The sequence below is a fragment of the Globicephala melas genome, chromosome 19 (assembly GCF_963455315.2).
Source record: "Globicephala melas chromosome 19, mGloMel1.2, whole genome shotgun sequence".
NCBI lineage: Eukaryota > Metazoa > Chordata > Mammalia > Artiodactyla > Delphinidae > Globicephala > Globicephala melas.
This window is the reverse complement of record NC_083332.1, coordinates 13,183,246-13,208,112: the sequence shown is the minus strand read 5'-3', so window position 1 is coordinate 13,208,112 and position 24,867 is coordinate 13,183,246. Positions and strand designations below refer to the sequence as shown.

General features: G+C 46.3%; 1 protein-coding gene across 1 annotated transcript in view; it reads right to left on the bottom strand.

The window, feature by feature from the left end:
- LOC115862564 (F-box only protein 27-like) overlaps window positions 1–23,708 on the bottom strand; it is a 30,983-nt gene extending 7,275 nt beyond the window's left edge. The window contains 5 exon segments of the mRNA XM_060289503.1: window positions 18,447–18,575; window positions 19,248–19,383; window positions 22,872–22,967; window positions 23,288–23,642; window positions 23,645–23,708. Coding sequence (XP_060145486.1) covers window positions 18,447–18,575; window positions 19,248–19,383; window positions 22,872–22,967; window positions 23,288–23,642; window positions 23,645–23,708 — 780 coding nt within the window.
- Window positions 23,709–24,867: the final 1,159 nt, after the last annotated feature.

The following is a 24,867-nucleotide window of genomic DNA, read 5'->3' as shown; positions in this document are numbered from 1 at the left end:
GAAATGAATCCAGTCTCCTCCCCCAGCCCTTTGTCAGCTGATTTCCTTTTCTATTCCATTACTTTATAGAAATGGGAATGTATCATAACCTCTAAGGTGCTAAGACCGGGGGTGGGGGTGGGGGGGGGCTCTGGGTCAGACTTTATCTCCTGGTGACACCGCTGATTACTGAGTGACCCGAGGCAGGTCACTTTGCTGTCTCACCGTGTTGTCATTTTCCTTGTGGCGTGAAGGTCAAACTGGATGACGCAGAAGTCGCCTCCAGCTTCTGTCAGGCCTACAGATCTGTTTTGTTTAGCTTTCAGTGTTTTAAAGTTTCTCATTGTATTTATTTTGAATTGGATAATATATTTACAAGGTATAAAAATTTAAAAGTATAAAGAAGGTTTCTAGGGCTAATCTCTCTTCTGCCACTGCCCTCAGCTACCCCAGTTTTCCCCTCGATTCAGACATGTTCTTGCAGAGGTTTTCTATACATGTACAAGGAATTATGCAGACACACACTCTCTTCAAATAAACAATAACATACCATGTACTCCCTGTTTGACACTTTGCTTTTACCGTATAATATATATTTTAAAAATCCTTTTCCTTTATGGTTTATTACAGGATATTGAATATAGTTCTCTATGCTCTACAATAGGACTTTGTTGTTTATCCATTCTATATATAATCGTTTGCATCTGCTAATCCCAAACTCCCAATCCATCCCTCCCCCACCTCCCCTCATTTAATATACTTTGATGATCTTTCCGTATCATTACATAGAGAGCTTCCTTATTTACCTACTTTTATGTATGGGGGTACCCCATGTTTTACTCTCATCCTTTACTGATGGAAATACAGGGGATTTCTAATATTTTGTTGTTACCAACAGTGTTGCCATATACAGTGTGTGTCATCATCGTATGTGTATATTTCTAAAAGCGGAACTGCTGGATCACAAGATATGTGCATGGTTGTAATTTTAAAAAGGAACAATGACAGGTGTTGCTGAGGGTGCAGGTAAATCAGAACCCTCATACACTCCTGCTGGTGAAAACATAAAATGGTGTAGCTGCTTTGGACAGCAATCTGACAGTTGCTCAAAAAGTTGAACTTAGAGTTCCCATAAAACCCGCAATTCCACTCCTAGGTATATACTGTAGAGAAAGAAAAACTTATCTCCACACAAAAACTTGTACACAAGTGTTCATAGCAGGATTATTCATAATAGCCAAAAGATGGAAACAACCCAAGTGTCCATTAATTAATGAATAGATAAGCATAATGTGATATTTCCATGCAATGGAATTATTGAAATGGGATTACTGAGCCAGAAAAAGAAAGGAAGTATGGACACATGTTACCACGTGGGTGAACCTTGAAATCCTGTTGATAAGTTAAAGGAGCCAGACACAGAAGGCCACATGCTGTACCGATTCCATTTACATGGAAATGACCAGAATAGGCCAATTTACAGAGGCAGAAAGTAGACTAGTGGTTGCCAAGGGCTGGGGGAATTGCAGAGAACGGGGAGATGATAATGTTCTGGAATTAGATAGTGGTGATGATTGCACAAGATTCTAAATATACTAGAAACCACGGACTCAAACACTTTACAATGATTAATTGTTTTGTTATGTGAATTCTATCTCAATAAAAAAGTGATACTTATGAAAAAGTACGTGCAGCATAAAATTTTCTTAGCTACTGCAGAATTACCCATTACTCACCAGGAATGTATGCAAGCAGCCATTTTTCCGTGCTGCTGGATTTGCTCACAACCATGGGGCTTGCGTGTCAACAGGAATACTAACTAATCTTTGTTCTTTGATAAAATCGTTAAGCAGTTATTCTTCTATATCAGAATTCCCTAACCAATTAAACACTCCTTCCAAATGTAATCACTTAAACCCTTCACAAGTCTCATATCAGATCTTTGCAAACGTTGTAAATACCTTAACGAATAGATGAGGCAATTGTGTGATATTATAATGATTATAAAACTAATTACTTGTACTGACACATGTCACAAATGTGCTGACACCGTGGGTTTGAATTTGTTTCTTTACGTGGCTGTTCCAATGTGTATTCTTCTTTCCTGTTGGGAGTATGATTTTATTTGCCAATGTAAAGAGTCAGAGTTATTGCCTCAGAGCTGCTGAGGTTCTGGGTGGAGGTGGAGCCAGTTTCGGGATGGCCGATGATTCAGGACCAGTGAGGAGATGGGGGGGCACCCACCGCAGCAGCCCACTGATGTGGTCTTTCCTCAAAACTGTCCACGGTATTGGCTCTGAACAAGCAGATAGGCTGGCACTCTTTGTTCTGAGCAGGATCTGTTTCTTTTTCTTCCTTTTTTTAATGTTTATTTGGCTGCGTCGGCTCTTAGTTGCGGCACGCGGGCTCTTCATTGTGGCGCCTGGGCTTAGTTGCCCCCCAGCATGTGGGATTCTAGTTCCCCAACCAGTGATTGAACCCAAGTCCCCAGCATTGGAAGGCAGACTCTTAACCACTGGACCACCAGGGAAGTCCCTGAGCAGGACCTGTTTCTATACAGTCAAATCCAAAGCCCTTCATCAGTGTGGCTTAATAAAACCCCAACTTACATTTTTAAAATTTATTTATTTATTTATTTATTTATGTTTGGCTGCGTTGGGTCTTCCTTGCTGCGCGGGCTTTCTCTAGTTGCGGCAAGTGGGGGCTACTCTTGGTTGCAGTGCACGGGCTTCTCATTGCGGTGGCTTCTCTTGTTGCGGAGCACGGGCTTTAGGCACGCGGGCTTCAGTAGTTGTGAAACACGGGCTCCGTAGTTGTGGCTTGTGGGCTCTAGAGCGCAGGCTCAGTAGTTGTAGCGCATGGGCTTTGTTGCTCCGCGGCATGTGAGATCTTCCCGGACCAGGGCTCGAACCCATGTCCCCTGCATTGGCAGGTGGATGCTTAACCACTGTGCCACCAGGGAAGTCCTTAACTGTTTAATTTTCTTTGGACACTCAACAGAATCTTCTACAAAGCGAAACCTTCCCAAGTATTTAACTCTTACAATAAATTACAAGAGTGTCAAGATCTTTTAAATATTCTAGTACCATTTACTCTGTTTGAAAAAATCCCTTTCACATTTCAGTGACAAATTACACGTCTAAAATAATGTATTACTCAATTACACACTTCAAGTTGGAAGACTTACATTTGCAGGACACATTCGTCACATTTTCTCCTATGCCAGATTCTCTTAAACATTTCAAATATATTAAATACCAAATATCCCAGATGGTTCTTAAACATAACACAAAACTATTAATTCTGTGGGTTCACCTGACTTTCTCTGATTGTAAGCCTTCTTACAACTAACTGGGCATTAAAAGACACTCATAAGGAAAATTTTACTAGTGAGGTGAGGGCGATTCTTGGCCGGGAATTTGGGACTGGAACAGGAGCTCTGACTTGCTGGTTATGAAGAAACCCACGGGGCCCCTTTTAAATAGTTACCAAAACAAAGCGGCTTCACAGGCTACCAAGTTCTGGTCCCCTGGGTTGCATCCCATGTCGGGCTGTACCATTACCTGACATGTGTACAATTTCACAGCCAGTGAAATCAGAGAAAGTCTGCGGCACTAGCCGGGTGGTTCACATCTGGATTGGCATCAGCTGGTCTGTTTACTGCCCAGCTCTATTCTGCCTTCTTTCCTAAGTCTCACTGTTGGGCCTGACCATAACCCCAGGAGGTAGTTAAATGACGTCCAGTGTGTTAATGGCATCATGTAGCATCCCTTTGCCTGGCTCTGCTCCTGACCAGGCTGAAGTCAGGGCTGTGATCCGGAGATGAACGGGGATGTCTTAGAAGGTCCCACAGGGATTGGAGATCAGAGATTTGGAGATTGTCCCTGGGATGGATCAACTCCCACTATTATGTCAACGGAATGGGAGTGTGGCAAGGGTACAACCAGCCTGGAATTAACCACCCTGGGTGTGAGGGGAGCAGCTGAGCTCAAATTGTTTTTGTTTTTGTTTTGGCGGTGCCATGTGGCTTAGGGGATCTTACTTCCCTGACCAGGGATTGAACCCGGGCCACGGCAGTGAAAACGCTGAGTCCTAACCGCTGGACCACCAGGGAATTCTCTAGGTTCAAATTCTTAAAAACCCCAGAGGCCCCATGGCCTGGAGGAGGGGATGCAAGTGGTCGACGTGAAGGAAGATCAGAGATCGGGCTCTTGCGGGGGTGCTGGAGGGGGACACTGGAAGGATGGCAGGACGCTGGCCAAGTGAATTCACAGCCCAGCCAAGAGGGGGTGAGGAGGCCAATCAGTCAGCCTGGACATGAGCTCCTACTGCATGCAGCACCTATTACGTGCGGGGCGCCTTCCTGGGTCCTGCTGTCTCTGAACTAGATGAATCATAACTGAGGTGAGAGGTAATCCTGCCCAGGACCAGAGCCAGGTGGTGGCAGAGATGCGGCAGATTTTGCATGTATTTTGAAGGGCTCCAGAGCGTGTGGACTTAGTTGCCCCATGGCATGTGGGATCTTCGTTCCCAGACCAGGGCTCGACCCCGTGTCCCCTGCATTGGTAGGTGGATTCTTAGCCACTGGACCACTAGGGAAGTCCTGGATTGAAATTCTTTATGATTGTTTAAATATGAAAATAAGGATGCTGCTAAGTGTTCTACGAACCCCAGGACAGTCCCTTACGGCCAAGGATTATCCAGGCCAAAATGGCGGTAGTGCTGAGGTTAAGAAACCCTGCCCTAGAGACACTTGTGCCCATGACCTCAGAGGCAGGTATGAGAACGTTCATTGCAGCAGTGAGTAATAATAGTCGCGAAACTGGAGACAACACACATGTCTGTCAAGAGTGGAACAGACGTGCATATTGTAGTTTATTCACATAATGAACAAAATCAACAAGCGATAGCTATGTCATCAAAATGGGTGAATCTCACTTCGATGCTGAATGAAAGAAGCAGGTCATAGAATACATGCTGTATAATTCAAAAGCAAAGATATAGATAGATAGATAGATAGATAGATAGATATAGATGCAATACATAGGTACAAAACACTAAACACACACACAGACACACACACACACACACACCAAGAGATTATTACCAAATATCAAGATGTTGATGATATCTGAGTAAGCTGGAAGGGGAAAGACGGAGAAGGACCCACAAGGGGCTTCTAAGGCACTGGCAATGTTCTATTCCAGAACTTAGTTGGTGGACACATAAATATTTATTTTATTTTTGTTTAAAAATAAACACACATGGGACTTCCTTGGTGGCACAGTGGTTAAGAATCCGCCTGCCAATGCAGGGGACGCGGGTTCGAGCCCTGGTCCGGGAAGATCCCACATGCCGCGGAGCAACTAAGCCCGTGCTCCACAACTACTGAAGCCTGTGCACCTAGAGCCGGTGCTCCGCAACAAGAGAAGCCACCGCAATGAGAAGCACGTGCACAGCAACGAAGAGTAGCCCCTGCTCGCCGCAACTAGAGAAAGCCCGTGTGCAGCAACGAAGACCCAACACAGCCAAAAATAAATAAATAAATAAACACACATAACATTCACATTTTTGACACGTAGGGTTTCCTAGGAAACAGACTTTGAGGTAGAGATTTGCAGCCCAAACAGCTGGTTTCTGGGAAGAGCTCTCTGGGGCAACATTTATAAGGAAGAGAGGAGGCAGGAAAGGCACAGGGAGAAGCTGACGTGGTTGCAGCAGGGCCTCAGTCCATCCTACAGGGAAACTGGAGTGGGCTGGCCTTCTGGGTTGTCCCTAATTGAGGCATGGAGCCAGGCTTTTTTTTTTAATTTTATTAATTAATTTATTTTGGCTGCGCAGATCTTCGTTGTGGCGTGTTTAGTTGCAGCATGTGGGATCTAGTTCCCCGACCAGGGATCGAACCCGGGCCCCCTGCATTGAAAGCGCGGAATCTTACCCACTGGGCCACCAGGGAAGTCCCTGGAGCCAGGCTTTTGTCCCCTCATTGACCAGACATGGAATATGGGCTGCCCCTAGGAAAGGGACATAAGCTTAAGCGAGATGGTTTTCTTCAGCTGAGGGCATTGACCAGACAGATGCTCAGCTCTAAGCCACCAGCTGCCAACACTCCTGACAGCTGGTGGAAACAATTCCTCCATCCTGAAGAGGGTATTTGGGTGGCATATCATAGCAACCAGTCCGCTTTCCTACCTATGACAATTTCACATCAAAAAAAATTTTTTTAATCTACTAATGTGACACACCATATTATCAAATTAAGGGAGATGAAACATTAGATGGAGTTCAACACTCATTTATAACAAAACCTTTGTGACCAACTAGAGATAAAAGGGAAGCATCAGCGTGATATAAGGACCCCACTGGAAACCTTCAAAATATCCAAGTTAATTAGAAAACTTCCCTGTAAAAAACAAAAACGAAATTTCAGCCAGTCTGCTGGATTAAAGATCAACATACAAAAATATCATTAAGACTCCTCTAATAATAGCAGTGACCAATTAGAAAATATAATTCTTAGAAAAGATTCCATTCTCTTATACAACAAAAAGTAAGGTGCAGAGCCTAAATGCCAAGAAAAGATGTTCAAGTTCATTTTGGAGTAAATTATGAGACTTCATTAAAGGATGACAAAGATGACCTCAACAAGGAGACAGATGCTATGTCATGGAGTAGTTAAGATGAATGAATTAGACCAGACACAAAAGGACAAATATTGTAAGATTCCACTTTTATGAGGTGCCTGGAATAGGCAATTTTATAGAGACAGAAAGTAGGATAGAGGTTACCAGGGGCTGGGGGTGGAGAGGAAGAATGGGGAGTTATTGTTTAGTGGGTACAAAATATCTATTTGAGATGATAAAAAAGTTCTGGAATGGATAGTGTTGGTTGTACAACATTGTGAAGGTACCTAATGCCACAGAATTGTATGCTTAAAAATCGTTCATGCTGGGCTTCCCTGGTGGCACAGTGGTTGGGAGTCCGCCTGCCGATGCAGGGGACACGGGTTCGTGCCCCGGTCCGGGAAGATCCCACATGCTGTGGAGCGGCTGTGCCCGTGAGCCATGGCCGCTGAGCCTGCGCGTCTGGAGCCTGTGCTCCGCAACGGGAGAGGCCACAGCAGTGAGAGGCCCGCGTACCGCAAAAAAAAAAAAAAAATCGTTCATGCTATGTTTATTTTACCACAATAAAATAAAGAGTCTCAGGGAAACAACTCCTGAAGGAACCATGTAAAAACAATTTTTAATGAATTAGATATACACAAATCCATATGGATACATGAAAGAAATGTAATGTTGAGTGAAAAGAGCAAGTTGCAAAAGATGAATATGAAACTACGACATTCTCTGTGTTCATTAGAATTTGGGTTTGACTGTGTAAAATAGACACTCGAAATCATAGTAACTTAAACAAGATTTAAGTTTATTTTCAAATGGGACCTAATGAAACTTAAAAGCTTTTGCACAGCAAAGGAAACCATAAACAAGACAACCCTCAGAATGGGAGAAAATATTTGCAAATGAAGCAACTGACAAAGGATTAATCTCCAAAATTTACAAGCAGCTCATGCAGCTCAATATCAAAAAAACAAACAACCCAACCCAAAAATGGGCAGAAGACCTAAATAGACATTTCTCCAAAGAAGATATACAGACTGCCAACAAACACATGAAAGAATGCTCAACATCATTAATCATTAGAGAAATGCAAATCAAAACTACAGTGAGATATCATCTCACATCGGTCAGAATGGCCATCATCAAAAGATCTACAAACAATAAATGCTGGAGAGGGTGTGTGGAGAAAAGGGAACCCTCTTGCACTGTTGGTGGGAATGTAAATTGATACAGCCACTATGGAGAACAGTATGGAGGTTCCTTAAAAAGCTAAAAATAGAACTACCATACGACCCAGCAATCCCAGTACTGGGCATATACCCTGAGAAAACCATAATTCAAAGAGTCATGTACCACAATGTTCATTGCAGCTCTATTTACAATAGCCAGGACATGGAAGCAACCTAAGTGTCCATCAACAGATGAATGGGTAAAGAAGATGTGGCACATATATACAATGGAATATTACTCAGCCACAAAAAGAAACGAAATTGAGTTATTTGTAGTGAGGTGGATGGACCTAGAGACTGTCATACAGAGTGAAGTAAGTCAGAAAGAGAAAAACAAATACCGTATGCTAAAACATATATATGGAATCTAAGGGGAAAAAAAAAAAAGGTCATGAAGAACCTAGGGGCAAGACGGGAATAAAGACACAGACCTACTAGAGAATGGACTTGAGGACACGGGGAGGGGGAAGGGTAAGCTGTGACAAAGTGAGAGAGTGGCATGGACATACATACACTACCAAATGTAAAATAGATAGCTAGTGGGAAGCAGTCGCATAGCACAGAGAGATCAGCTCGGTGATTTGTGACCACCTAGAGGGGTGGGATAGGGAGGGTAGGAGGGAGGGAGATGCAAAAGGGAAGAGATATGGGAACATATGTATATGTATAACTGATTCACTTTGTTATAAAGCAGAAACTAACACACCATTGTAAAGCAATTATACTCTAATAAAGATGTTTAAAAAAAAGATATAAGTTTATTTCTCTCTAGGGGAAAATTCAGGAGTAGGCTGTGCAGGTTGGGCATGGTGGCTCTAGGATCTAAGCTGCTTCTGGCTTCTCATTCTGCCAACATTAATTAGGATGTGGCTCTTGTTCTCATGGCCCACGATGTAACTACAGCCATCACATCCACCTTCCGAGAAGCAGGAATGCTGAAGAAGGTGTAGAAAGGGCATGCTGCCCCCCACCCTAAAGTCATATCTTAGAAGTTGTGAACATCACTTTCCCTACATTCCATCAGCTGGGACTTAGTCACATGGCCACACTTGGCTGCAAGGGAAGCTTGGAAATATAGTTTTTATTTTAGGAAGCCTTGTGATCAGAGATATCAAGGGCAGGATGGACATTGGAGGACATCAAGTAGTTAATCTCACATGGTCCATGACAGAGACTGCTAACTTCAACAGTTTCCTCATATCCATTTTCCTTTTCTTGCTTTTTTAAAAAAATTTTTATTTATTTATTTTTGGCTGCATTGGGTCTTCGCTGCGCATGGGCTTTCTCTAGTTGTGGCGAGTGGAGGCTACTCTTCGTTGTGGTGCGTGGGCTTCTCATTGCAGTGGCTTCTCTTGTTGCGGAGCACAGGTTCTAGGCACGTAGGCTCAGTAGTTGTGGCTCGTGGCCCTAGAGTGCAGGCTCAGTAGTTGTGGCACAGGGGCTTAGTTGCTCCACGTCATGTGGGATCGTCCTAGACCGGGGCTCGAACCCATGTCCCCTGCATTGGCAGGTGAATTCTTAACCACTGTGCCACCAGGGAAGCCCTCCATTTTCCCTTTCTTCCTTTTACTATTAAAAGCCCCCAAGTTTTAGCTGGCCACCCAGTCACAAACTACTTTTCCCAGTCTCCTTTGCAGCTAGATGTGGCCATGTGACTAAATTCAGGCCAGTGGGATATGGGATGTGAGTAGAGATATCGTATGTGACTTCTAGCTCATCTCCTTGAAAACAATCCCAATTTCCCATACTTTCCCTTCTCCCCTTCCCCACTGGTTGGGACAGAGCAATTTTAGCAGCTTTCTTGGATCTGGAGATGGAAGACACATGTTGAAGATGGTAGAAATGATAGGTCAAGGATCAGAGCCATCTACCTGCCCCAGACCGCCCACCAACCTATAAATTATTAACTAAGATATGAGCTTCCATGTTTTGTAGATACTGTGTGTTCAAGTCTGTTACAACAGCCTAGGCTGCATCTTAATATAGAAATTGATACCAGAAGTGGAATGCTGATGTAGAAAATAAAACTCTAAGACATGTGGCATTGTCTTAGTGATCATGCAGCAGGTGGCAGACTGGCTATCGTAGGATGAGAACCGGTGGCCTTTATTGTGCCAGGAGAAAACATTTTGTAGAACTCTCTTCTTTGACAGTGAGGTTAGCGGCCCATTGTTCACCTGAACTTGTAGCCCTAGGGAACTGGTTGGAAAACTCAGAGTATTGTTGGTGTGTATACTACTCATATTTGCTTTTTGCAATATCCTTATAAGAGAGATGAGCTCAGGCAGGAACTGGCCAGTTTGTAAGTAGGGATGGAAGGAACTGGACTCTACTAAGGGATTCTTCTCTGCCTGTGGCCTGTAGTCTAAGGTAACAAGACTCCAGACACTCACCACCTAGGAAAGTTGGACAAGCTAACACTGTGTGCTCCTGTCATTCAGACTCTTTCTCAAAAGCTTCCATACAATGTCTCCACGAGACAGTAGAAGGCAATCCAGATGCAAACATCATATGGAAGATGTTGGCATCACACTCAAGCTATTGATTCAGCTGGCCTGAAGTTTGCAACCCTCTAGTCAAGGGAGAGAGGGTTGGGCTGCTCAAATAGAGAGATAAAAAGGAAGTTCCTCATATTTTAGAACAGCAACTAAAAGAGATTTGGGGCTGTGGCTACATTCACATAGAACTGAATGGAGAACTGTGAAGAAAAGAGTCAACACAGCTGGCCTGAGGCTTCTATCTTTAGAAGGACCGGCTTACAAGATTGCCTCTTGGACTTCCCTTGTGGTGCAGTGGTTAAGAATCCGCCTGCCAATTCAGGCGACACAGGTTCGAGCCCTGGTCCGGGAAGATCCCACGTGCCATGGAGCGACAAAACCCGTGTGCCACAACTACTGAGCCCGTGTGCCACAACTACTGAAGCCCGTGTGCCTAGAGCCCATGCTCTGCAACAAGAGAAGCCACCACAATGAGAAGCCTTCACACTGCAATGAAGAGTAGCCCCTGCTCCCTGCAACTAGAGAAAGCCCACACGCAGCAACGAAGACCCAAGGCAGCCAAAAATAAATAAATTTATAGAGGAAAAAAAAAAAGACTGGCTCTTGGCTGGCATCTGGAAACCTGGCTTTTGGAAGTGTTCCCACCATTCCCTAACAGATAAGGGTGATTTGCTGTGGCTAGACTATTTGTGCAAACAATGTGGTTTATGCTGAACACAGCATGTACCTAATTCCTAATTTGGTAGCATGTACCAAAATTCCAGAAGTAAAGTAGCATAAACCATATTGTTCACACAATTCCAGGCACAGAGAATCACCCTTATCGGTCCTTGTCACTCCCAAAATGCAAGTTTCCGGAAGTCAGTCAAGGGTCAACCTTACAAGCAGGCCTAATGGTGCTACCCACAAAACGCTATTTAGAAAGGGAAAAGAGTAGCTTGACAGTGAAGGCTGACAGACACCACCTTAAATCTAGTGATCAAGGTGAGCATCGTAAGTAACAGGACAAATTGAAATCATGTATCACCTGATGGGATGCAATGAGGACAAAAAAGTCACTTCTGTGATATTCTTGCCAAAGAGGCATAATCTGAATCTATAAGGAAACGTCAGAAGAAAACAAATTGAGGAACATTCTACAAGGCAAAACTGGCTTACAAGGTCTGAAACTGTCAATATCATGAAAGTAAAAAAGAGATGGAGGGGGGCTTCCCTGGTGGCGCAGTGGTTGAGAGTCCGCCTGCCGATGCAGGGGACGCAGGTTCGTGCCCCGGTCCGGGAGGATCCCACGTGCCGCGGAGCGACTGGGCCCGTGGGCCATGGCCGCTGGGCCTGTGCGTCCGGAAGCCTGTGCTCCGCAGCGGGAGAGGCCGCAACAGTGAGAGGCCCACGTACCGCAAAAAAAAAAAAAAAAGAAAAGAGATGGAGGAACTGTTGCCAACTGGAGGAGACTATGGAGACATGAAAACCAGAAGCCACTGCACGTGATTTTTTTGCCTTTTTAAAAAATTTTTTGTTTTATATTGGAGTATAGTTGATTTACAATGTGGTGTTAGTACAGCAAGGTGATTCAGTTATACATATACATGTATCTATTCATTTTCAGATTCTTTTCCCATTTAGGTTATTACAGAATATTGAATAGAGTTCTCTGTGCTATACAGTAGGTCCTTGTTGGTTATCTATTTTGTATATAGTAGTGTATATGTTAATCCCAAACTCCTAATTTATCCTTCCTCCCCACGTTTCCCCTTTGGTAACCATAAATTCATTCTCTAAGTCTGTGAGTCTGTTTCTGTTTTGTAAATAAGTTCATTTGTATCATTTTTTTAGATTCCACATATCAGTGATATCATAAGATATTTGCCTTTCTCTGGCTGATTTATTTCACTTAGTGTGATAATCTCTAGGTCCATCCCTGTTGCTACAAATGGCATTATTTCATTCTTTTTTATGGCTGAGTAATATTCCTTTGTATATATGTACCACATCTTTTTTTATGTACCACATCTTTTTTTATCCATTCCTCTGTCAATGGGCACTTAGGTTGCTTCCATGTCTTGGCTATTGTAAACAGTGCTGCAATGAACATTGGGATGTATGTATCTTTTAAAAAAATATTTATTTAGGCTGCACCAGGTCTTAGTCGCGGCACACAGGATCTTCGTTGCGGCATGAGGGCTCATAGTTGCGGCATGTGGAATCTTAGGCATTCGGACTTCTTAGTTGCGGCATGCATGTGGGATCTAGTTCCCCGACCAGGAATTGAACCTGGGCCCCCTGCATTGGGAGCACAGAGTCTTACCCACTGGATCACCAGGAAAGTCCCTATGTTTTCAAATTATGGTTTTGTCCACATATACGCCCAGGAGTGGAATTACTAGATCATATGGCAACTCTATTTTTAGTTTTTTAAGGAACGTCCAAGCCATTGCACATGATTTTGACCTGGATCTTTTTGCTACAAACAAAACAAAACAAGCCATTGGAACATTTGGCAAAACTGGGATGGAATCTAAGGATTAGAGGTACAGTGTTGGGAGTCCCCCAGACCACTGCCATGTTTAGAGATTTTCTAGAATGACTCATGGGAGTCAGCGTACAGTTGTACTCAGCGAAGATTTATGACAACAGGTACTAAGGACACACAGCCAGATGGTAAGGAAAAAAGACATGGGTGGGTTCTGGAGTAATCATGGGCAGGCTTCCTTACGCTCTCTTCCTTCCATGAGGGCTCACAGAGCACAACAAAATGCAGCAACTTGTGTGTGTTGTTTCCATCGTGGGAAGTCCATTAGAATTTCAGCATCCAGCGTTTTTATTGGGAGCTGCTCACATGGGCACCGTCTGCTGACATATACCAAAATTCCAGACTCCAAGAAAGAATGAAAGTGCTCAGCATAAACCACATGTCTGCAATTCCAGCTCAGTGAGCCACCCTTATCAATTAGAGAATGATGGGGACACTCTGACCAAGCTCCTAGATGCCGGCCAACCTCGTAAGCAGGCTCTTCTAAAAATGGGGTCTCTGGCCTGCTGTGATAACTCTTTTCTGCAGTCCACTACATTGACCCTTGGCCAGGGCATCTTTACAGCAAAATTCTTATCAGTAGATCCTCACAGGGTGAGATTAACCTGCAGTATTGGCCTCAGTTACGCCCTCCAGAGTCCTGGATTTATTATTTATTTATTTGACCGTGTCGGGTCTTAGTTGCGGTACGTGGGGTCTTCGTTGTGGTGCGCGGGCTTCTCTCTAGTTGTGGCTAGAAGGCTCCAGAGCGTGCGGGCTCAGTAGTTGCGGTGCACGGGCTCAGTTGCCTCGTGGCATGTGGGATCTTATTTCCCCGACCAGGGATCGAACCTGCATCCCCCCCATTGGAAGGTGGATTCTTAACCACTGGACCACCAGGGAAGTCCCTGGAGTCCTGGATTTAGCCAGGTAAAGCAAATCCCACTAACCATAAAGGTCTGTCTCAGAAAATCAGGTGGCTTCCTCAAGTTTCTAGTCTTCAAGCTTCTGTTTGAACTGTTTTTCCTGGCCTGAGGCATCAACTCAGACACAGCACACTCTGGCCAAGAAGGTGAAGCTGACCTCAAAGCCTTCCAGGGCTGAGGCATGTCAGGGCACCACACACATGAGAAGAACAACCCCAGAGGGCACACATGGTACCCCTAGAAGCAAAGAATTTATCATTGTTAGGGCACCCCAAGTAGGACACGCATGGGTCAGGCAGAATGGGTTAACAGAGCCCCCAGTGTGGCCACCTGCCCTGGGTCCTCCCACTCCAGGGTTGCCAGACCAGTCCAAATGGTTCAGCTCAGTCCTAGCTTTCAGGGGGAACGCCTGAGGCAATCAGTTCCAAGCAGTTTGTTTTGCCATGAAGCTGGTTCATCCACCTCGTTAGCATGGACAACACCTGGACGTATTTGTGACTGGGGTCCCCTCCTGCTGTCTCCTAGTCAGATCTGTCAGATGTGACCAGTTGGAGGGATAGACGTCAGAGGTAGGCTCACAGTTTGAATTCAAAGTGGTCCAGCAGCCTGGGAGGCAACAGTGGGCTTCCTCCCATTTTTTTTCTTTCAGCTGGGGAGGAGAGGAAATCTTCCAGTAGCTCTGAAAGATAAAGATCATATCTCTCCCCCAACTCTGGCACCTCTCCTTTATATATATATATTTTGTTTGTTTGTTTGTTTTTTGCGGTACACGGGCCTCTCACTACCGTGGCCTCTCCCGCTGCGGAGCACAGGCTCCGAACGCGCAGGCTCAGCGGCCATGGCTCACGGGCCCAGCCGCTCCGCGGCACGCGGGACCCTCCCGGACCGGGGCACGAACCCGCGCCCCCTACATCGGCAGGCGGACTCTCAACCACTGCGCCACCAGGGAAGCCCCTGGACCTATTGTTTTCATTGCATAGGTAACTTCTACCTCTCACAACATGTTTTTGAACCCAAGTTCATGTGCTTGACACACAGTGAGGCCAAACAAACGGAAACATCAAAGTTTGGAGCACAGAGAGTTTTACTGCAATGGCCAAGCAAGGAGAACAGGCAGCCCGTGCTCAAAAGACTTGAATTCCTTGAGGTTTTCAGGGAAGAGTTTTTGAAAGGTAACATTTGGGCTGAGAGCTGCAGGGTGTATGACTTTCTTCTGATTGGCCGGTGGTGAGGTAACAGGGTGGTGTACAAGGAATCTCGATCGTCAGTCTTCTGGTTCCAAGTCTGGAGTCTCAGCATGTAGTTGCCATCCTCTGCCTGCATGGGGGCTTTAGTTCCTGCAGAAGAACTCAAAAATATGTATGAGATTGTTATGTATATCCCTTGAGGAGGAGCTAGGACTCTGTTTTTTTTCCCCTGCATTATTGTTCCTTGACTCCTTTTCCTTTCATTCTGCATTCCCTCACTTCCCTAATTAGTAACTGTTTGAATCTGCCCTTTGGAACAGTTGACAAAAATAATCAATAAACAATCTATAATAGGAATAGAAAAGAGTTTATTTGAGCCAAACTGAGGACTATAGCCCGGAGATGCCCTCTCAGAGAACTCTGAGGAACTGCTCCAGAGAAGCATGGTTTTCAACACGGTTTAATCACTTGTCAGAACAAAGAACACCAAACAAGTCAGAGATACATTCCTTCAAGGTTTAAAAAAAAAGAAAAGAGAAAAGAAAAGAAAAAGATCAACATGTACACAGTGAGTCAGTATGGCCTTGGCAAGGGAGTCTTATCATGGAAGCAGTACCAGCGTTGGCGTTCTAGGAAGGGAGGCATTTAATCTTTATTCTTAAGATGGACATTTTTACTTCTGGTCAATGCACGTTTTTCTTTAATAATTAAAGCAGATGTACAATGTATGTTTGATAGGCCGTAAACAGGCTGTTTTAGTTAGCATAAAATTTGAGTTACATCATGTATAAGCCACAATGTCTTCCCCAGACCTCAATATGTGAAAATTTCTTTCATCAGAAATCAGGGAAGGTCTAGGAGGCTGAGGGCTTTTCCCTACAAACAAGAAACGGGGGCCTTGGAAAGACTTTTTACTCGGGAGGGCCCTGCAGGGTCCTCCTCAGTTTCAATCCCCCCTTTTCTTTGATACTCCTCAATCTTGAGGGGAACAGAGGTGGAACAAGAAAAGGAATAAAGTTTTGGATAGAGAGGTTAATCGTAGACTTGGTAGGGGTTACAGTTTTAGGGGGACTCAGTTTCAAACAGACAGCAGCTCAGCTCTTTCAGACCATGAGCAACTCCATGGCCACCAGGCACTGGGGGTTCACCATTCCCCACCGCCTCCCTTTCCCCCAGAGTAGCCATATTTTAGGTAGCTGGGATCCTTCTAGCAGTGCCACCCCTGCTACAATGGTGCACATGTTTGTGTGGCCCCAAGATTACCCCCATGGTTGGATATTTGCCAGGAGGACTTGGGGGACTCAGCATATAGTTGGACTCACTCCAGAGATGAACTACAGGGGTACCGTAAGGATGCACAGTGGATCCTAAGGGAAAAACACACAAGCAGAGACTGGAAGAATCCATGTGCCTCTTCCTTCCGTCCTCTCCCTTCCCCGGTGGGGGAACATGCAGAGTGTACTCTTCTCCCAGCAATAAAAATGCAGTCACATGTGTGTTATGTCCAGGGACTCTCAAGAGGGACCCAGCACCCTAGGGTTTCACTGGGCCCTGGACACAGAGGACCCTCTGCCTGGCATGTACCAAAATTCCAGGCTCCCCGTATGAAAACAGGTGTTGAGGAGAAACCATCGTGTTTGCACAGTCTAAGAACAATGAGCCTTCTTATCAGTTAGGAAATGGTGGGACAACTACCAAATCAAGTTCCCAGATTCCAGCCCACCTTGCAAACAGGCCTTTCAAAGAAGAGAGACAAGCTATGTGAAGCCTTTCTGTTATTTAATCAATGTGACCTTCATTGTTCCAATGGTTTTATCGTAGTTATGTAGAAGAATGTCCACATTTGTAGAAAATACACATGAAAGGATTTTGCAGTGATGTTGATGGTGCATCGAGTTGGAAATGTATTCAATGTTTCAGGGGGGAAAAGCTCTATGTGCTATAACTACCACGTATCCTGTAAATGCCTGTCTCATATTCCTCGTATCCAAATTCCTCCAGTTGACCTAAAAATATCCTCCAGAGCTAAATTGTCTGAACCAGTCTCTACTCCAGGACCACACACTACATGTGGTCATGGTTCTTAGGTCTGTTTCAACCTGTCACACTCCCCTTTTGATGATACTGGCAAAACACTGTCCTCAGTGGGTGTGTCCCATGCTGATACTGCAGGTGGGTGGGGCAGTTCAGGGTAGTTACATCAAAGGCAGCAGCAGGCTTCATCTGCATTACATCAGGAGACTGGAACTCCTTAGGGATCCTGCAGCAGTGAGGCTAGCCACGACCCCTGGACTGGGGTGGGGACAGCCGGATCCTGCCATTGCATGGTCCTCTCTCACCCTCATCATGACTAGAATGTCACAAATGTGGTGTCACTGTGACACTGTCCCACATCCACCACCTGCCTAATGCTTTTAACCCTGACTGATAATCTTTGACTCCATGATTTCCTTAGGGCTTGGGAAACAGGGTGCTAACACTTCCATGCTCTCAAATGGAGAACACCTTCTATAGGTGTTTTCTTCTGTACAATTTTCCCTCCTCAACTGGGGCAAATCCTTACTGTGAACCAAGTAGTCACCAATGCAGAAACATTGTATTTCTATTAAAAAGACATGAGAAGGCTTCCCTGGTGGCGCAGTGGTTGAGAGTCCGCCTGCCGATGCAGGGGACACGGGTTCATGCCCCGGTCTGGGAAGATCCCACATGCCGCAGAGCGGCTGGGCCCGTGAGCCATGGCCGCTGAGCCTGCGCGTCCGGAGCCTGTGCTCCGCAACGGGAGAGGCCACAACAGTGACAGGCCCGCGTACCGCAAAAAAAAAAAAAAAAAGACATGAGACACTATTGGCAAAATAATACCTTTATTACCTATGATTGGCAGATATATTTCTGATTTATTCTTTCCATGTTTGAAAAGAATTACAAAATAACAAAATAATTTTATACACCATACAATTCAGGGTAAGGCTGGACTCAGGGGACCACTTGATTGTTCATAGGGTGGGAAGAACCCTCTGTCTCCATCCATTTTTTTGAGGTAGTTTGACTTTCAGCTCTGAGTCCTGATCCCAGTCTTGAAACACCATGGGGTTAAGTTCACCACCCGTGGGGGCTGGAATTTTCTCCGCCATAGGGATGAACTTCTAGGAGGCAAGGGTAGAGGGCTCTGGAGCGGAAACAGAGGGCCTGGTGTGGGTGGAGGGTGAGAGGCCCTCTCACGATCCAGTGTTTCCCTGTACTGATCACTGCGTATCCACTCAGTAAAACAGGGGCTGCCTTAGAGCAGGAGCAGCCAGTAAATCTGATAGAGGAACTTTCTTATAGTAGCTTCCAGAATCTGAAGACAGGGCCCAGTAGGAACTTTGACCGGATCCAGGAGATCCCAGGATGCCAGGGAGCTACAAGCCCTTGATTACTGAGATGGTCCAGCCAATGAGCCCAGCTCCCGGGAGGCACGGTCAGGTAGTTTTCAAGGACAGCCCTCGACTAGGACAGACAGACCTGCACGATGACACTGGAATTCGTCACAGAGATTCCATACTGCTCATTTCTGAACTCCAAGTCCCAGATGCAGCATTCAAAAGACACAAAGCGAACGCCCTTCTTGAGGTTGGAGAACACGTGGCTGACCTGTAGGAAGGAAAAGAGGTAAGCCTCATTGTGACATAGGTTTCCTCTCAGAAGCTGAGTTGGGGTCCTCAGGCAGGTGGTATTTTTCCATAGATGGCTGTGACAATGTCTCCACAGGTACTTCTAGAATCATGCCACTCCTTATCCAAAGATAGAGTCTAATTCCTGTTCCCTTGAATCTGGGCAGGTTCCCTTGTAAACAAGAGTGTGGTGGAAATGACGCTGAGTGACTTTTGCTAAGTGACTTCCAAGGCTGGGTCAGAAAGGCAAGGCAGCTTCTGCTGGTTTCTCCAGAAGCCTCATGGTGGAACCCTGAGCCACCAGGAAGCAGTCTGACTGCCCTGAAGCCACCATGCTGTGAGGAAGCCCAAACTAGACCAAGCAGAGAGATCCCATGGCCAAGCTCTGAGATTAAACCAAGAGCTGCCTGGCCAGCCACCAGCTGTATACACACTCACATCCTGCCCTGCCCTTCGGCCCCAGCCAGCGCCTGAAGGCTACTACACGAGAGAATGGAGCCAGAAGCAACCAGCAGAGCTCTACTCACAGAAACCATGAGAGGTGAGAAAATGACTGCTGTTGCTATTAAGCCACTATATTTGAGGGCAACTTTTTATGCAGCCATAGATTCTCATAAGCCCCACTGTCCTTTCCCACACCCCAGAGACTCACCCGAGGAGAGACGCTGTTTCTCCACTTCCAGATGGGAAAAGGCAAAGGAGAGAAGTGATCCAGGATGGCCTGGTTGGCATCTAGAAGTTGGACAGTTAGCTGATATATACAGTCAGTTCTTTGTTGGTCATTCCGCCTGTGGGAGAAGGGAGACCTTGAAGGCTGGACTTGCCGTCCTATCTCTTTGCGGGTCTGCCTGCTTCACCTGAATGGCCTTCCCATGTACGCAAGTACAAAAGAGTTTTGTGATCCCCGGGACTGGCACCATTAATGTCACTTAGGAGTTTGGCCCCTCTGCCTACCCAGTGAATTCATCTGCACTAAACTCTCTCCCCAGCTGGTCCACATGCACATTCATTTCAGAAGTAATGACCTAAAGCCGTGCCCTTCAGGGTACCTCCTCCCATATTATTTCTCATTCTATATTTCACTGGTGGCAAAAGATGTCATTTCCGATGTGTACAACGGTGATGTTTTAAGATACAATTTTCTTATCAGCCATTTACAGGGATTCAGAGGAATCTAGATAAATTGGTGATGGGATATCCAGCAATATTCAAAGACACAACATGCAATGTCCTTTGATGGTAAATGGATAGATTATGGTACATTCATGTAATGGAATATTATAAAGCCATGAAAGTAAACTAACTGCAGCTACATACAACTATGGATGAATTTACAAATGTGTTATTGATTGAAAGAAGCCAGATACAAACTATATACTGTATGACTCAATATGTATTAAGTACCAAAATGGACAAGACTTATCTATGGTAACAGAATTCAGGACGGTGCTACCCTTGGGTTGAAAGTGATGGGGAATGGTGCATGAGGGATGCTGAGGGCGGGGTTCGCTGGCAACATTCTGTTCTTGATTTAGTGAATGTATTCACTTCGTAATAATTCACTGAGTTGCACAACCAAGACGTGCATTTTTTTTTTTTTTTTTTTTGCGGTACGCGGGCCTCTCACTATTGTGGCCTCTCCCTTTGCGGAGCACAGGCTCCGGATGCGCAGGCTCAGCGGCCATGGCTCACGGGCCCAGCCGCTCCGCGGCACGTGGGATCCTCCCGGACCGGGGCACGAACCCGCGTTCCCTGCATCGGCAGGCGGACTCTCAACCACTGCGCCACCGGGGAAGCCCCATTTTTGATGTTAGAAATTAAAAATTTAAAAACAAGAGTAATAGGTGGTGTAAATACACAAACAAGTAAGTACCTCCTTTCACAGAGATTTCACATCACTCCACTACGTGGACTTAGATGTCCGTTCAACTTCTCCCACAGAATTTTGTCCTAATGTAGTACTAATATATTTTAAAATTCTTCTGACTTACCTTTCATACTGTTTGTGCCAACCCCACACACACACACACACACACACACACACATACACACACACAAAGAATATAATTAGAAATTTAAAATTTTTCCTGTGACCATAAAACTCTAAGCATTAACATTTTTTCTTTTGGATTAAATTATTTCCTACTAGTGATTCCCAGACATTGCTGCAGATTGGAATCATCTGGAATCTTGAAATGATACCTTATAGAAAAGCATTTAGCCCTGTCCAAAGGTAAGGTCTTTGCTGTCCACTACTGGGAGGTAATCTCTGGACCCTTGGACTGGTATGTCTGACAGGAGTATCTTAGTTCACCTGGGGACCTTGAGTCACATTGAATAGCCTGCCAATATGATTTGGCGGGGGCTGGCCACATCCACATAGATAGTCTGTAATGGGAGCAAACCACCACAGGAAGACCAACAATGTGACTTAGGGTGCCTCACGCAATATCAGTTGACCTGGAGGCTGAGAGGAAACACAGGATAAAGCCCCTATAAACTCAGGTGAGCTTCCCTGCTTGGCAATATTCCATGGGTATTGTCACCCATGGAGGCCAGGACAGTCATGTGTCCTGACCCCCTGGGGAGAGGGCAATGGAAATCTGGTACCCCCTGGATGCTGCCTGTGATCTTACCCTTGGCTAATTTTAATCTGTATATTTTCCATGTAATAAACGAATTGTTTAATAGTTTCCATTCAGTTCTGTCTCTCTAGTCAATTACTGAGCCTGAGGGTGATTTTGGGAATCCCCCAAACTGGCAGTTGGAAGGTGGTCTTGACGTTGTGCCCTTTAACTTCGTAGTTGGCTCTAAACTTCTCATAGATGTTGATGCCTGGCTCTCTCAGCCTAGACACTCTATTTAATTGGTATAGAGTGTGACCCAGACATTGGGAGTTATAGATATTTTGGGTGATGTACAACAAAACTGGGGAGTCACTGATTATTACAATCAACTGGTACACCACTGCTCAAAGCCACACAACCATGCTACAATAGTTTGATAGAGGATTAAATTAAAAACAAAAGTTGATTGGAAGTACGCCTCCTAAAGATATGGATTTGCAGAGGGAGGAATTTTACGGTGCCTTGATTGAAAGTGAATGTGGTAAGGCCAACGTTTTAAATGGTCACTTTTCCTGTCTCAAGTAGTCTTTACATCTGAGGACCACGCAATACAGGGAGGGGCTTTCATTTTCTGTAAAACTGGAGGACTGTGAGATAGGAATTGGGAAAGGATAACTATATGATGCTCCCACTATCGATGTGAACTGTAGGGAGTTGTTTTAGAACAAGGAACATAAAACTGTAGAGGACTTGGATTTTGCCTTGCTTAAAATCATCTGGGTCCTGTATCCCCTGGAAGGTGCTCATGGACCGCAGTTTCAAGACCATCACTACAGAGCACAAGAGTCAGACAAGTATGAGTCTAATGCCAGGCCCTGCCAAGTCTTAGCTGGGCCACCAGGGAAAAATCACCTCCCATTCGGAACTTCTCAGCTTGACGTTTCAAAAATAATTTTCCCACAGGATCAAGGATCATGAAGGGTAATAAAACAGCTCAAACTTCAAAGCACTGGCTTTGTGTTTGACATATAACCCTATCTTATAAAGATAGGGAAACTGAGGCACACTGTGACTTGCCCAAGGCCACAAAGCTGGGAAGCCAGGGTTTGAACCTGAGAGGTTCTGGCTCCAGAATCTGACCTTTAGCCAAGTCTCCTACCTTGTCCCCTCCTAAGCCAGGGAGCATCTCATTCACAGACAAGAACGAATTGGGCCCAAGTCCTCTGTATAGGATCCAAACTGGCATCATCCCATCCGGGTCCTTTTGGGGGTTAGGGGATGGGTTCGGGGAATGTACTCTGCTAAGTACTAAAGCTCTCATGGTGGTTAACTCTCATTTCCCTACCTGCTTTATCCTAAGGGGCTGTTAGGAGGCCTAAATAAAGTCACCCAGGGACTTCCCTGGTGGCGCAGTCGTTAAGAATCCACCTGCCATATAGGGGACATGGGTTCAATTCCTGGTCGGGGAAGATCCCACATGCCACGGAGCAACTAAGCCCGTGCGCCACAACTACTGAAGCCAGTGCGCCTAGACCCATGCTCCGCAACAAGAGAAGCCACAGCAATGAGAAGCCAGCGAACCACACCGAAGAGTAACCCCTGCTCTCCACAACTAGAGAAATACCCATGCACAGCAACGAAGACCTAAAGCAGCCATAAATAAATAAATAACTAAATAAATAAAGGGCTGTTTTTATCATCACACTCACCAGTCAGAGACACAAATCTCAATCTTTCCACTGTCCAGGAGTTCCGGCCAGAAACCCTCCTCCTCCAGGTCCAACACTTGCTTCTTGTGATAACCCCTAGGAAAGAGGGAGAAAGGTCAATGAGGACCAGGCAAGTCCTCAACAACTGCCCTTGGGGAAGAGGGACATTCACCTGTAGGCAGACAGGAAGCTGGTCAGCATATAGGCACTAGGTATAACCTCCAAGTTTTCTCTCCTCCGCCGCCACCGTCTTCACTGCTCAGCACCGTCCATTTCAGGAAACCTTCTGTTAAATGAAAACGGGTTTTCCCAAGTTCTTGCTGCCATCCCACCCGTCCAGGGATAAGTCCCCTGGGGTTTCCCGTGGGGACCTGCACGTCCGCTCCTCCCTTGGGATCCAGTTCCACCCCACCCACGGAGTCCAAGCGCCCCCGCATCTGGCCCCTCGCACCAGCTCCATGAGGACCCCTTTCCTGGGCTCCCCACCTAGGCCCCTGGGGTTCCGGAGGAGGTTGCGTCCTATGGGTCTGCGCTCGCAGAAGCGGCCCAGGACGCAGGGCCTGGGGTCGTCGGCGGCCGGCAGGCAGGTGCTGACGATGGGCCACAGGGCGGCGTGTTTCCGGGCCAGGATGCTCAGCCACAGGGCCTGGCAGTCGACCAGGTCGCGCCAGCGCCGGCACACCCGGCGGCAGCGCCCGAGCAGCACGTGAGGGGGCACGTGGCTCAGCACCGTCTCGAGCAGCTCCGTGGGCAGCTGGCCCAGACCCAGCGCTCCTCGGGTTCGGGCTCCAGCGCGGAAACACCGACTAGCCAGTTCCTGGAAGCCGAGGCACCCATGGTCTCCTCACCAGGCCCAGCTGCAACGCGGGAGAGCCAGTGTCATACTTCAGGGTGTCAGGGACCTGCAGCCTCTACCAGCCCCGCCCCTGCCAGCCACACCCCAAGACTGTCACTCCCTAAGCCCCTTCAGCTTCCTCCCCAACCTCACCACCCCCAGCCCCATCCTCAAGGCCCCAGACTCCCAACCCGTCCTTGCCAGCAGGCGATTTAAGCCCCTCTCTACCATTTGCATCACAGCCCCCGGCAGCCAACCTCCTCTGCGACCTTGCAGACGCCCGAGTCCTACCCTGCATCTCAGCCAGAGCTCCTCGCAGGATGGGCCCCCATCTCTACCTCTGCCCTTTTTATTTGCCCGCCCCTCCCTTCTTAATACCCAACACCACTGCCAGCCACCTCCCCTGCCCCATGCTCTTTCTGACTCCACAGTCTCTGCCCGCCCCTCCTTTCTTACTGTCTGCCATGCCCCCTCCTCCCTCTGCCTAGCCCCGACTGACTAGCCAGCCCCTCCTGTCCCCACCTCCTGTATTCTCCAGACACCCGCCTCCCTCAGGCCGTATTTGGACTGAGGTGGAACTGCCGAACCAAATCTCCCAGAGTAGGGGCCGCCAGGATCCAGAGTCTGTCGCTCTTCGTCCGGACCAGTGGCCCCTTGGAGTGTCCCTAATCAGGCTGTAAGGCCCCTGGTGCTGAACAACTGCTGCTATTTGGGTCAGGCACCTGGGCAGGAGGCTTTGTATTCATTAGGTCGTATAAAATTCTCATCACCTTTGAGGATCCAGCATCACTAGCTTGGAGATCATTGCACAGGAGAAAACAGGCTCCAGCAGGAGCCAAATGCATTTCTATCTGACTCCCTAAAAGAGTGCTGTAACCAGTAATAACCCCAGCCAAACTTCATGGAGCCTCTTACTACCAGTCAGGGTAGCAACCCCCTGAGATAGGTATGGCTATGTCCCCACTTCCCAGGTGAGAAAACTGAGGCCAAGGGACCTGCCCAAATCAAACAGCTAGTAGGTGACAGAGCTGGGATTTGAGCCTAGCCTGGGTAGCTCTAGAATTCTTGCTTTTAACCTCTATACCAACTCTGTCCAAGAAAAATAAAAGGGAAGCTACACATACAATTTCCAATATCAGCAAGTAAAACCATCATTGATCT